The following is a 14,432-nucleotide window of genomic DNA, read 5'->3' on the forward strand; positions in this document are numbered from 1 at the left end:
GTCTCTTAAATTTGTGATTTAAAAAATACAGGTTCATCTTATACTTGCAAATTATGTTATTGCTGCTGAGGTCAATGTTTTTATGTCATGAAATAAATTAATATAGGGGTCATCTTACATTTACAGGTCAAGCTTTGGCAACTGAGGTCGTGTGAAGATTTATTTTGAAGACTTCAGAAGGGCCAGAGAAGGAACAGTGACAGCAGGTGAGTTGAGAACTAGAAAAGGTGTGGAGAGGGATATGGTGAGAGGGCAGCAAATTTCATTGTGCTGCTACCGTCTGAGTGTAGCACCATGCATCTTTGTTTCTTATGAACATCTACCACATTTAAATTGCAGTTTGCCCAAAGCCACTGAAGTTGTAATTTAACTGACTTTAAAACAGGGCAATATTAAATAACACAATTCTGCAGGAGACTGTAAAAGTCTAGATAGAGGGCAGTGATAACCATACATGTTTTGTGTGGCAATGTTGTCAACGCTCAACCTGAGGTACAATGGCAATGAAAGGGGACAAATAAGCTGTAAATTCTTTGATTAAAAACAGTGACTTACATAGTAAGCAAAAAAGAAAGTCAAGATACAAATTAAGGTAAACGATTTCCTTTTGTTTATTTTATTTCATCTTATATTATCAAAATACAAACAATCAATAAATAACAAAAGTTTGGAATAGGTATAATGTTAATGGATTTAGGCACATTCTTTATATCAATAAAACATATCATAATTTTAATTAGTGAGAATACCTTAAAAATAAAATTTCCTCGAGAGACTTTCTTATTTAATTATTAATTTACTTTAAGAAAAACTGAAAGAAAAGGGGCCATCTTATACTCACTAGAAATAGTAATTCACTGATTTAATACACAAGAGTGTCTGTAATGTAATATCACACACACACACACACACACACACACACACACACACACACACACAGAGAGAGAGAGAGAGAGAGAGAGAGAGACACTGACTGTCAAGAAAGCACAAATTAATTTTAATTTAGAACAATCTGTACAAATTTACTATATTACCTCATGCAGCCATTTCAGCATCACAATCAGTCTCATCTTACTACAGCTGTTGCACACCTTAACAAGGGGCTCGAGGAGGCACTGATCATGGAGAGTGTGGTCACATTGCACTGGTACGAGATGAGACTACTGATAGACTGTGCTTCACTAGGCATGGCCTGCACATCAGTAGGTACGGGGAGGGGAGGCTGGCTAAGCTTACAGATGGCAGTGTAATGAGGTTTAGCGGGATCACTACATCTTATCAAGATATAAGAAATAATAGAGATAAAGTTATTGAATTGCTTGTTGATGTTGACTCTAACATCGTTGGTATATCAGAGCACCACTTCACTAATGTGACAATTCAGAAGCTTCCTATGTTGGGAATTGATTAATTTTTCACGTGTCACACACATAACGTTAGCAGCAGCAGCAGCAGCAGCTGTTAGACAGTTAGTCCTAATCTAGGTCAGTCTTATAGCCATTCACTGCAAACTGCAGACATATCAGCCCCTAGTAAAGTGCGTCACTGCTTCGCAGAAAACTTGATTACTGCACTCAAGTTGTGACGATGGCTTTCCCACAGAACTACTTTAGCAAATTCAGGAAACACTTTGAATGTCACTTTCTTGTTACGCAGACAGTGTACAGATGTCACTATTGACAAGCTATTATCTACACTTAAAATACAGCCATTCAGTCGAAAATGAGATCATTTACAAAACTGTCTACTTCATGCAGCAGCCTGCAGATTGCTGCTTTCTATTTCCGAACTACTGGTTTCTGATGATGTCACCCACCTTCAGATCTGTTACACAATAAAATAAATTACAATTATTTCTAATCCTTTGTTTATAAAGCTCAAAATGTTTTAAAGAAATTAGTTACAATACAAAAGTTGTGTAACATACCATATGCTGAAGTAGTATTTGTTACATCTAAAAACATACCCATCAGTATAAGCCAGTCAACTGACGGTTCCTTTATAAGAGGCTGGTAATGTAACTGCAACAACTACAATATATGGTATATTACACAACTATCACACTGTAGCTAGTTTTCCTAAAAAAAATTAAGCTTTATAAATGAAGAATTAGAACAAATTGTAGTTATTACAGTACAGAAGTACTGTAACAAATTTTAAGTCTGAGAAGGCTGTGTGCAGAATCGCAGTTTGAGGGGGACCTTTGTGATCGATTCCTGTTTGATCTAAGATCGTGGGATGAAAAGATTTTGGATTAGCCTGCACCAGTGACCACTTGGATAGTCCTTCAAACTACTGTCTTACTATAGCTATGTTATATGTAAAAACAAAAATGATGAGACTTACCGAACGAAAGCGCTGGCAGGTCGATAGACACACAAACAAACACAAACACACACACAAAATTCAAGCTTTCGCAACAAACTGTTGCCTCATCAGGAAAGAGGGGAAGGAGAGGGAAAGACGAAAGGATGTGGGTTTTAAGGGAGAGGGTAAGGAGTCATTCCAATCCCGGGAGCGGAAAGACTGCTTGTGTCTGTATATGTGTGGATGGATATGTGCGTGTGTGCGAGTGTATACCTGTCCTTTTTTCCCCCTAAGGTAAGTCTTTCCGCTCCCGGGATTGGAATGACTCCTTACCCTCTCCCTTAAAACCCACATCCTTTCGTCTTTCCCACTCCTTCCCCTCTTTCCTGATGAGGCAACAGTTTGTTGCGAAAGCTTGAATTTTGTGTGTGTGTTTGTGTTTGTTTGTGTGTCTATCGACCTGCCAGCGCTTTCGTTCGGTAAGTCTCATCATCTTTGTTTTTACATATATTTTTCCCACGTGGAATGTTTCCCTCTATTATATAGCTATGTTATAGTAAATTAAGCAAAGTTTGAACAACTAAGTGGAGCTGGCACTCAGGCAAGTTCTTAAAATCAATTAATTCCTTTTGCAAAAAGATGTTAGCTGGAGTAAAATTAATGCTCAGCTAATGGCACCATTTACACATGTACCTTTCGGATTTGACATGCAAAAACATTTTGTTCTGGGATATTTCTAAAGTGTGCCACCTCTGTACTTTGAACTTATATGAATCAGTTCATACTTTACACTAAGGTAGATAAATGGATAAAGTCACAACAAATTTGTTTTATTCAATAATCTTTATCCATTGTTGAGCTATGATGGTATAAAGATGAGGTAAATTTAACACACAAAAATCATTCTTATGTGAATGGAATATGCAGAAATGGTTTAAAGTGATTCAAATAAACGGAAAGCGCATTCTTATGATAAAACTGGAAACTTGATTTCAAAAATCTAGCTTTATTTAGATTTTACTTGCAAAAATAAAATAAAATAAATAAATAAATAAAAGTTTTTTTTCCGGAGTAGTTATGGGTGCCACTTTCATGTTTCAAACATGTACAAATCAGTTCAAATTTTGTAAGAAAGTAGACAAATACATACAGTTAATGATCATCCTGTTGTTTTGTGCAAGCTTTGTCCACTCCTACAATGTAAGCAACATGGTTTGGAAGACAATTTAAAAAAAAAAACACACACACACACACACACATTGACGAATCGTTGGTACAGTCAACAAAAATCTACATCGGTTGCCAAGCTGTGGCAATTCAGAATTATAGTAAAGTAAATGCTGGGAACCAGAATGAAAAATGCTCCTATCATAGCACAAAAAAGGCAAATATGTCCTGGCACAAGTTATGGATGTATAAGAAGGGAACTAGCTTAATGACTTTTCTGGTAGCTTAAAAGATATTTAAATCAAAACATCTGACATACTTTTTTACGAGTTAACCCTACCTCCCCCATGCAGTGAGCTCTCTTAGCTGCAAGATGTTGCCAATTGCATCTTGCAATTTATACGTTTAAGTCTCTGATCCTGTGCCAAAAATGCAGAAGATTCGCACAGTCTTAATAAACAATATGTAATATCAAGCGGAGAAGAGCACAAATGTAACAGATGAAAAAGTTTCTATCAAGGGGGGTCGGGAGGGAGGGAGGGGGGGGGGGCTGGCGATAAAATTATTTGTTCCTTGGGGAGTGGGGTTGAGAAGGAAGATGACATCACATATTGTTACTTTACTTGGCATGCGGCATTATATTACACGACACGGGTACTAATACTAACAAGCAAGCCTGATAAGTCAAAAAACTTCTTTTACATCCTTACCTGTCCTTAAGACATATTAGCCTTTTTTGTGTTACAATAGAAAAATTTTTCATTCTCGTTTATTTCATTGTTTAACAGATCTGAAAATGGGTGACAATATCCAAAACTGCTAATTTGGGAATAAAAAGAAAATCTGCAGACTGAATAGATCATGCATTTTTTAATACAGAATAATCATCAATATCTTCCAGAGGAAAAATTGTCCAGTTTTGATGAAACAATGTATTTTTGGAATTTATCAATTTGTTTCCACTACGGGAATGGACAGTCCTCAGTAAAATACAAATAGGGAAAGGAGCACAGGTGAAAATTCACCAAAAAGTCGAGGTGTCGTCCTCCTCCAGAGTGAACTATAATACAGACAGACATGCACACACACTCCGTCTACTCACCGGCTTGGGCTCGCCAGGTGCCGAGGCGTCCTCCTTCTCTTCGTCCTCTATGACGAACTGCCCCTGCCGGAACAGCTCCAGCTCCTGCTTCTCCACCTCGGGCTTCAACCTCTTGTTTTTGATCATGATTTTGTTCTTCAGCGCACTAGGTGGCGGCAGTGGCGCTCCCGGTTCCAGCTGGCTCCGCACACAAAACAGAATATTAACACGTCTGTCTCGGTTCTCGACAGAGCGGGTGTGCTATTATGAATTAAACACACACTCATGACTGTATATATATGGACGATCATTGACATAGGCCTTTGGAGAACCGATAGTTTTGAACTTAGAGATAAATGTTATTACACCACGTCTTCACTCAGGGTGTATACAAGGACAAAAAATCCCAGATTTCTCCTGGACTTCCCAGTTAATAATACTCTTCTTCCCAGGTGAAAGTACATTTTACCATGTAAAGTGACAATATACTTTGCCTCAGAGCTGTAAAATTTATCAATCCTTTCAACTGTAAAGATTTTATACACTGATCACTGATATAGAACTTCTCGGCACTTGTTTTTTTTTTTTTTTTTTAAGGTCTTCAATGTGCGGCAACATATACACTGGATATTTTTGTATTACAGAAGAATAAATATGAATTCCACCAATATAGCACTGTAGCTTCCAAAGAATTGAAATCGAGATTGCGATGCACTTTTGTTAGCCAATCGCAGCTCGTGTCCTTTGATTTCACCAGCCCACGACAGCAGATATTCAGAGCCTACGAAATGATGCATTCAGCCAATAGTGACATCACTGTTAAGTAGTGCAAACACACAAATATCAGATGCAAAGTAGCCAGTGAAACAGAGAGGAAAAAGCAGCGCTTAATGTATAAGCGGTAAACAGTTCCAACTCTTCTCAAGTCAGAGAAGAGCTTTATCTAAAGGATAGTATGACTGGAAGGCTGATCTGAGACCCACCACCTGTATTTATGGTTGGACATTGCAAAATATAAACCTGCATCCCATAGAGCAAATCATCACACAAGGGCTGCAATGACAGTACAGCACACGGAGAGCACTGATTAGATTATGAACAGGAGTCACAAAATACAAAGTAAACATGGTTAAATGGGGCTACTTTGAATGTGGAGAAACACATACAATTGAACACTGGTTCATGTGGCCACACATGGAGCTTGTTTGCACAGCGGAATACCTATTTTGTGCAGTGACAAGGCCATTAAAGCTGCATAGTTTTGGAAGAAAAGAATCTAGATATCTTGTCCGGACTCTGAAAGTAAAGCAAGTAAGCCCACAAACAGAAAAAGTTAATAGTTTAAATTAAAGTTCATACATTGTAGTTACAAAAAAGAACCTAAGCTTTCTGCATATAATATTGGCCATAATTTTTTTTTTTTTTTTTGCTGTTTTTCCGAAGGTTTGGTTATGTAGGATCCTAAGAGCAGAGCTTGAATTTCAGCAGCTGAGTATTTCTGACAAGCACAATTATAGATTTCACTGCTGTGCACTGAGCATTTCACGAGTTACCTGGCTACCTGGCTGAATAAATGTTACATCGAGCACTTTGACTCTTCCATAGAAAGGCCATTTATGTGTGAAATTCCTCAAGAACTCATTTCATTGATTTCTCAGCCATAACGGTAATGCTGGTGGCACTGACAGGCCTGCAATTTGGGCAAGCTGCTGGCCCATTTAATTATTTCCCTCACTTGTAAATTATTATTAATAGCTTAGATAATATGCAACAGTAATTTTTTTTCTACAGTAAGGTCTGAAAGTCCTATCTCCTCCCTCCACTGTTTTGGTGATGATGATATGAAGGGCTTATTTCAATAGTGGTATGAGTCCATTACCTCCCCTTTTCTGCCTATAATGCTTCTGCAATTAATGTTCCAAACAAACGGAAAGAAATGTTTATCTCTAACAAGAAGCCATTTGCTTGAATATTTCTGGTATCTCAACTGCAGATTTTTCAGCATTCATTTAACTTTAGGACTCTGTATCTCACAATGAACAAAAATGGACTTGCACCACTATTGAACTAAGCCCTTCATATATTCCAGAAGTCTTTTCTTTCTTTTCAGATGGTGGACATAAGTACCTATATTGTGAAAGAATTTGCTCTGGTGAGTCATAGGATCATGAACGTGCACACACTGGGGAAAAAAGAGTTGTGCAACGTGATTTTGCGGCACAATTCCACAAAGAAGATCCACCGAAGTGAATGGTGCTGCGATGGCAACAGAAGCTCTTCGGGAGGGGATCCATTCTGGATGGAATAGGGATTTTTTTCTGGAGCACAGAAAATCCATATTATTATGAGGAGTTAGAGAATAATACCCTACATATTACGATATAGATTGCAATCTCCAGTAGGCAGCTCACAGGGCTGTATTTCTTTGACAGTGCATTGAATCGACATTCTTACTTGCAAATGTTGAGAGAATGGTTTATTCCAGAGCTGCAGAGATTGAACATTCTTGATGACAGTTGGCTTCAAGACAGAGCTCCTGCCCACTATGCTCTCAGAGTTCGAGAATTCTGGGATGAAGTGTTTCCCCAGATGTGGATAGAGAGAGGATCAGTACATCTGCCAGGGCCATCGAGTGGCCTCAGAGCATTCCAGATCTGTCATCGGGCGACAATTCCCTGTAGGGAATAATGAAGCAGCAAGTTGTCACAAAGCAATGATACCAGACAAATTATGAACTGAAGCAAGCTAATAGGGAGGCAGTCAAGGAAATCAGACCACCCACGCATCAGAAAATTTCACACAGGACCTGGCGCTGTATCATTTTGTGAAAATGGTGTAATTTGGCCAAAACCTTTTGGAACAGTTAAATGAAACTGTGTAATCCTACCGGGTAGTCCGGCAGTGGCTCCTTGAGTAGCAGGTCCCCCAGGATGTCGTTGCAGTACTTGGCCAGTTTATACTGCTGGGCTTTGCAGCAGTGATTTTCGAATGACAGAATCACCGGGTACTCCGAAGTAACAAACGCAGTGTCTCGCAAGGCGTAAATCACATCCTGTTGGCAAAAATATAAAAGTCAGTGAGACCTGACAGCAACATGTGATGGAGAAAAGTGATCTTATGAATTGTAATAACTTTTTAAATAAATTTTACAAAATCTTTTAACGGTCTTGATCATAAAAAATTTATTACACTGAAATTGACTATTAGTTTAGTCTGCTAAAAATAATTTTCAGACCTGAAATACAATTACCAGCAGAAAACTACCTTAAGTTAAATTTTTTCTCACAAACCTGGAGAACATACAGATTTCAAGGTTATGAACACCAACCCTTGAGCAGATTTTCACAGGTGTGGGGCATACTTTGTGCACATGCAAGGAATAGCTATCTTTATGTTACCAAGGTAAACATGTAAGAGGAAACTCTTAGTTTAATCCCAGTTTAATTAAACAATGATAAAATAAATTTACATAATATGTGCTAAAGTGCTGTTTCATTAAACAACAATGAAAGAAACATTCATTATATCACTCTGTTGCCACAGACAGGTGATGCCCACAGTAACGATCTGCTCAAAGCATTACGTACTGCATCTGCATCGGATCCCAGCCAGCCATTCATTTGATTACTAATTATCTTTTAGACAATTGCCTCATTGTGGGATTGTCTTGCTAGCTAGTAATGTGGGTCATTTTCCTGCACGCATCATAAATTTTTTACGACCTACCTCACTGTTTATTATATATTACTGCTGCTCACTTGGACTTAAAACAACGCAATTTACACAGTATTAGCCGACGCAAAACAAAGGAATAGTTATGGGCTTGCGATTGTGAAATAACAATGGAAATGGTGCAAAACAGCTTTATACATAGGTGCATCTGCTCGAGGGTTAAACAGTGACAACATATCACTAGTAATAAAGACATTTTGTATACATACACTGTAGGCTAGAATGCTGGCACCTGATATTGTGCCTTGGTACAATGTAACAATGCAAAACACATATCATGCCAACAATAAATAATTTTAAGGCATTACAAAAATAGGCAAATTCAAATAATGAGAAAGTACTATCGTTATGAACCATTTCGAAGTTGTGGCATACCACTTGGGTTTTTCTGCAATGCAATGCTCATCTGTATGTGTCCTAATCTGCCAAGCTATCACTGCAGCAGACGAGTTACTTCCATATCTTGGCAAGTAAAATTTTTTTGAGTGTTTATCATACAACATACGTGTCTCACTGCACACTATCATTTGCAAAACACCTCATTTCGATATCTTTTACCATTTATGAGATACGATTTTTACGATCTTACGATCACACGATTCACTATGCGCATGGACACGAATGGGTGTGTTGTGCCTGACCATCTGTCAGATATAAAACCCAATAACTCAAGAAAGAAATTAGATAGTCTTCTGCTCTCAATTTTAAATAAAATTTTGACACCTTAACTACATTTCAATCACTGCAATGTGTGATCTAAGTTTACACAATGTGTTTTTACCTCTGCAAAATCTTTAAAATTTCACGCAATGTTTTATTTAATTTGATGCAGCACAGTGACTGTGGCATATAATGAAAAGAAATTCAGTCCTTTATAAAGCGAAGATATCAGATTGTAAGATGCGCAAAAATCAAATTTTTCACTTCACAGTTTTTGAAAAATCTGATGGTAAGTATTTTGTATGGACTGGAATCCTGCCACAGAGCATAGGCATCAGCATTTGCTGAGCAGTACAGCCATAACAAAAGCCATCTCAGCATGGAACGCAAAGAGAACATCTGCAGCAGTGAAAGTTTAACAGACAGTTTGTCACACCAACAAAGTTACAGAGTGCAATTCTGAATCTGTGGAGATACACAAAACATTTTATTTCATTAAAGATAAACGTATTCTTCTGTCAAAAATAAAAGGCATTACAACAGCTTAAAAATGTGAATTACTTTAAAACAAATGGACATAAAAAATTTAACACATTAGGAAACACCCCACACTTACTAAGAAGTGTACCTGAGAACAAAGTTTGCACATCCTCATTACTAAATGTAATTCATCAATATGAAGAATGTGAACTGCGAAAGTATGCGGAAAGTTGGTGAAGTCTGTCACTATTTGAAGCCATCAGAATGCTAACTGCAGTGTGTGCTTGTTGGCACCAAACAGAAACTGCAATCAAATGTAAAGACTGTGACAAGTATTATGTTAGTCACACAGACTATCTGTTTGAAACTCATTTTAAGGAACACAGTTACTCCCAGAACAGAACTGAATTTGGGATGCACAGAGCTAAGAGGGGCATGCAATGCAGGGTAAGAGGCATAATACGGAGGAGCTGCACAGTGCACCGAAAAGAAGAATGCTCAAGTTGTTGGAGGAAACAGAAATCCTGAACTACAACTACATGAACAACACAAATTAATCAAAACTATTTTTTCAAAAATTTTGATGATCTTTAATAAATACATTGCAAGTTTGGAATCTGAAGAGTTTCAAGTAATGGTTTCAAATGCGTTCTGCACGGAACGCTGCAACTAGCACTATCATCTCCCGCATGCGCGCATCGACACTGTCTCTGCTGCCTACACATACTGGAAAGTGATGTGTCTATCACACTGGTAGACTGACAGCCTCAAAAATTGTTATTGTAAATACTAGGTTATAACATTTTTTAGCTGTACTCATTTGTTGTTTTTTTTTCTCTTTTTTCTTTTTTAAAGGCATATTACACTACTTGGTTTTGACTTAGTTTAAATAGTCGCCTTCTGATAGCTACTATATGCTCTTATATACTCCTGACATAGCCACTGCAAAACTGACATTTGTACTGTGAGTTGAATTTTTCATTTATGTTCTCATATTACCATCATACTAATAATATTTATACTGTGTTATTTGAATTGTAACTGTGATTATTTGAGTACCCCCTGCAGTTCTTCTGGCAATTTTTGATTGTAGCTGACAAGTGTACACAGCAGTGGGTGTTCTAATCATATCAAATGGTGAAGAACAAACTTGATAGAATTTGCTTTCTTTTGTATTCCACATGCTTGATATTGATAAGGCACAGTAGTCTACAGTGCATGTAGACAGAGTGTTTTCACCACAAGTGGTATGATGTTATTGTTTAATGTTAATTACCTTGAAATAAATTACCTGGATAAAATAAAAGAACCAGGGGTTGTAGAGAGTTTCAGAGAGAGTATTAGGGAATGACTTACAAGAGCAGTGGAAATAAATACAGTAGAAGAAGAATGGGTAACTTCAAGAAATGAAATAGTGAAGGCAGCAGAGGATCACGTAGGTAAAAAGACGACGGCTAGGAGAAGTCCTTGGGTAAAAGAAGAAATATTGAATTTAATTGATGAAAGGAGAAAATATAAAAATGCAGTACATGAAGCGGGCAAAAAGGAATACAAACATCTCAAAAATGAGATCGACAGGAAGTGCAAAATGGCTAAGCAGGGATGGCTAGAGGACAAATGTAAGGATGTAGAGGCTTATCTCAATAGAGGTAAGATAGATACAGCCTACAGGAAAATTAAAGAGACCTTCGGAGAAAAGAGAACCACTTGCATGAATATCAATAGCTCAGATGGAAGCCCAGTTCTAAGCAAAGAAGGGAAAGCAGAAAGGTGGAAGGAGTATATAGAGGGTCTACACAAGGGCAATGTACTTGAGGACAATATTATGGAAATGGAAGAGGAAGTAGATAAAGATGAAATGGGAGATATGATACTGTGTGAAGAGTTGACAGAGCACTGAAAGACCTGAGTTGAAACAAGGCCCCGGGGGTAGACAACATTCCATTAGAACTACTGACAGCCTTGGGAGAGCCAGTCCTGACAAAACTCTACCATCTGGTAAGCAAGATGTATGAGACAGGCGAAATACCCTCAGACTTCAAGAAGAATATAATAATTCCAATCCCAAAGAAAGCAGGTGCTGACCGATGTGAAAATTACCTAACTATCAGTTTAATATGTCACTGCTGCGAAATACTAACACGAATTCTTTACAGACAAATGGAAAAACTGGTAGAAGCCAAAAGCGGGGAAGATCAGTTTTGATTCCATAGAAATGTTGGAGCACATGAGGAAATACTGACCCTATGACTTATCTTAGAAGATAGGTTAAGGAAAGGCAAACCTACATTTCTAGCATTTGTAGACTTAGAGAAGGCTTTTGACAATGTTGACTGGAATACTTTCTTTCAAAATCTGAAGGGGGTAGGGCTAAAATACAGGGAGTGAGAGGCTATTTACAATTTGTACAGAAACCAGATGGCAGTTATAAGAGTCGAGGGGCAAGGCAGTGGTTGGGAAGGGAGTGAGACAGGGTTGTAGCCTATTCCCAATGTTATTCAATCTGTATATTGAGCAAGCAGTAAAGGAAACAAAAGAAAAATTTGGAGTAGGAATTAAAATCCATGGGGAAGAAATAAAAACTTTGAGGTTCGCCGATGGCATTGTAATTCTGTCAGTAATGGACCTGGAAGAGCAGCTGAACGGAATCGACCGTGTCTTGAAAGGAGGATATAAGTTGAACATCAACAAAAGCAAAATGAGGATAATGGAATGTAGTCATATTAAACCAGGTGATGCTGAGGGAATTGGATTAGGAAATGAGAACTTATAATAGTAGATGAGGTTTGCTATTTGGGGAGCAAAATAACTGACGATGGTCGAAGTAGAGAGGATATAAAATGTAGACTGGCAATGGCAAGGAAAGTGTTTCTGAAGAAGAGAAATTTGTTAACATTGATTATAGAGGTATGTGTCAGGAAGTCGTTTCTGAAAGTATTTGTATGGAGTGTAGCCATGTATGGAAGTGAAACATGGACGATAAATAGTTTAGACAAGGAGAGAATAGAAGCTTTTGAAACGTGGTGCTACAGAAGAATGCTGAAGATTAGATGGATAGATCACGTAACTAACGAGGTGGTACTGAACAGAAGGAGAAGAGCAATTTGTGGCACAATTTGACTAGAAGAAGGGATCAGTTGGTAGGACACGTTCTGAGGCATCAAGGCATCACCAATTTAGTGTTGGAAGGCAGCATGGAGGGTAAAAATCGTAGAGGGAGACCAAGAGATGAATACACTAAGCAGATTCAGAAGGACGTAGGTTACAGTAGGTACTGGGAGATGAAGAAGCTTCCACAGGATAGAATAGCACAGAGAGCTGCATCAAACCAGTTTCTGGACTGAAGACCACAACCACAACAACAACAACAACAACAACCTTAAAATATGTTTGTTCTTGAAGTTTGTGAAAGTCAATTTCGATTAAGGGAATTTTCTGTTTCTGATTATTTTTTCAGATCTGAAAAGGCTTGTTTAGGACCTAAACTTGTAGTCAATTGCAATTTAATATATTTTTTGCAATCAAGAATATTAAAACATTTTGGAACAACAACACATCCAGGATGGATTAATTGCCTGGCCTCAGTGGCCAGAGGTAACGGTCGTGTGTGTGTGTGTGTGTGTGTGTGTGTGTGTGTGTGTGTGTGTGTGTGTGTGTGAGTTGTGCTTGTGTGAACGTGTGTGTGTTGTCTACTTTACAAGAAGGTCTGCTGGCCAAATGCTCACTTGTTTAGCAGTCTTCTTGTTGTGCCTGTCTGCGACTCACTATCTCTGGTAAGCAGCCTTTCATAACATTGTCAAAGGATTTTGTAAAATATTCTTTAAAAAAAGTTTTAAAAATATACCCTTTGCAACAGTCTATATATTGTGACAAATTCTTGTGACAGGGCATACACATAAATTACTGTGACCATATTTTTAACACTTCACTATCTTACTATATATTTATAAAGAGCCTAATAATAGAATAGAAAACAAATGACTGAACCTCACTCACCTTGAACAAAATATCTGTGCACATGGCCTTTCCGTGAGTTATTATCGGTTCTTCATCATCTTTTGTACCATCCCAACAGTCTAATTCAACACACCTGTTATGTGGAACAGTAGTTCCCATTAGTTCACTTTGACGAATTCAGAATTAATACAGTTTTTCAGATGTTAAAAATGCATTATAACCGAATAAAGCTACAAGCACATTAATATAAGCCAGAATAGGTTATTTACTTTGACAGTATCACAAAAGAATCTGTGTATTTCTCAAAGTGTAAAATATACCTCAAGAGAATCACAGTTATGTACCACCAGGAGCTGCCGATACATTACTTTATTTATAGATAGATATTAGAAGTAAATGATGATAACATACTAACCTTACACTACTGTGTCACTACTTTTATCTACAACTTCATACTGATCATTTAAGTATGTTTAGTGACTTTGGGAAATATCTGTAACTGATCATTTAAGTATGTTTAGTGACTTTGGGAAATACCTGTATACTGGTGCCATTAACAGCCTGTACAGTATGAACTTTATAGTGTCAACTAGAATTTACATCTTCTAGTGGAAATATTTGGATAAATTGCAGGAGATCCTAATAACCTACAATTTTATTTCAGTACTGAATATTTGGGACCCTCAACTTCCTTTCTGATGTCTGCTAACAAACCATTAAAAGACAGATCATAAAACTCCACTCTAAACCATAAGCAGGAGGACATAATGCATGCAAAAATTATTTCTACTTCTAGTATTGTGGTCATGAATTGAAAAGTTCATCCTAAATTTACTCTTGTTATAAGGTGACATCCATTACTGATGTGTGGTATTTTCTTTAAAATTTCGACCCCGCCCCCCTCCCTTCCCCATGGTGAGATTTAATGAGATGTGGTGGAAATCCCTCCCCCCTCCTCCTCCTCTCACGTGAGGTTTAGAATGTAGTTGGGTAAAAATACCAAAAACAGATTTTTTTATCTGTTTTAAACATTAATTAAAACCCTTTA

The 14,432-nt window shown here is 37.6% G+C and overlaps 1 protein-coding gene across 5 annotated transcripts in view; it reads right to left on the minus strand.

Annotated features, from left to right (window-relative positions):
* LOC126210263 (1-phosphatidylinositol 4,5-bisphosphate phosphodiesterase) overlaps positions 1-14,432 on the minus strand; it is a 421,472-nt gene that overhangs the window by 68,346 nt on the left and 338,694 nt on the right. For all 5 annotated transcript variants that reach the window (XM_049939453.1, XM_049939454.1, XM_049939456.1 and 2 more), the window contains 3 exons: positions 13,424-13,517; positions 7,443-7,607; positions 4,577-4,753 (listed from right to left, as the gene is read on the minus strand). In XM_049939453.1, coding sequence (XP_049795410.1) covers positions 4,577-4,753; positions 7,443-7,607; positions 13,424-13,517 — 436 coding nt within the window. The remainder of the gene's footprint in view (positions 1-4,576; positions 4,754-7,442; positions 7,608-13,423; positions 13,518-14,432) is intronic.

This window comes from Schistocerca nitens, chromosome 10 (genome assembly GCF_023898315.1).
Source record: "Schistocerca nitens isolate TAMUIC-IGC-003100 chromosome 10, iqSchNite1.1, whole genome shotgun sequence".
Classification (NCBI taxonomy): Eukaryota; Metazoa; Arthropoda; class Insecta; order Orthoptera; family Acrididae; genus Schistocerca; species Schistocerca nitens.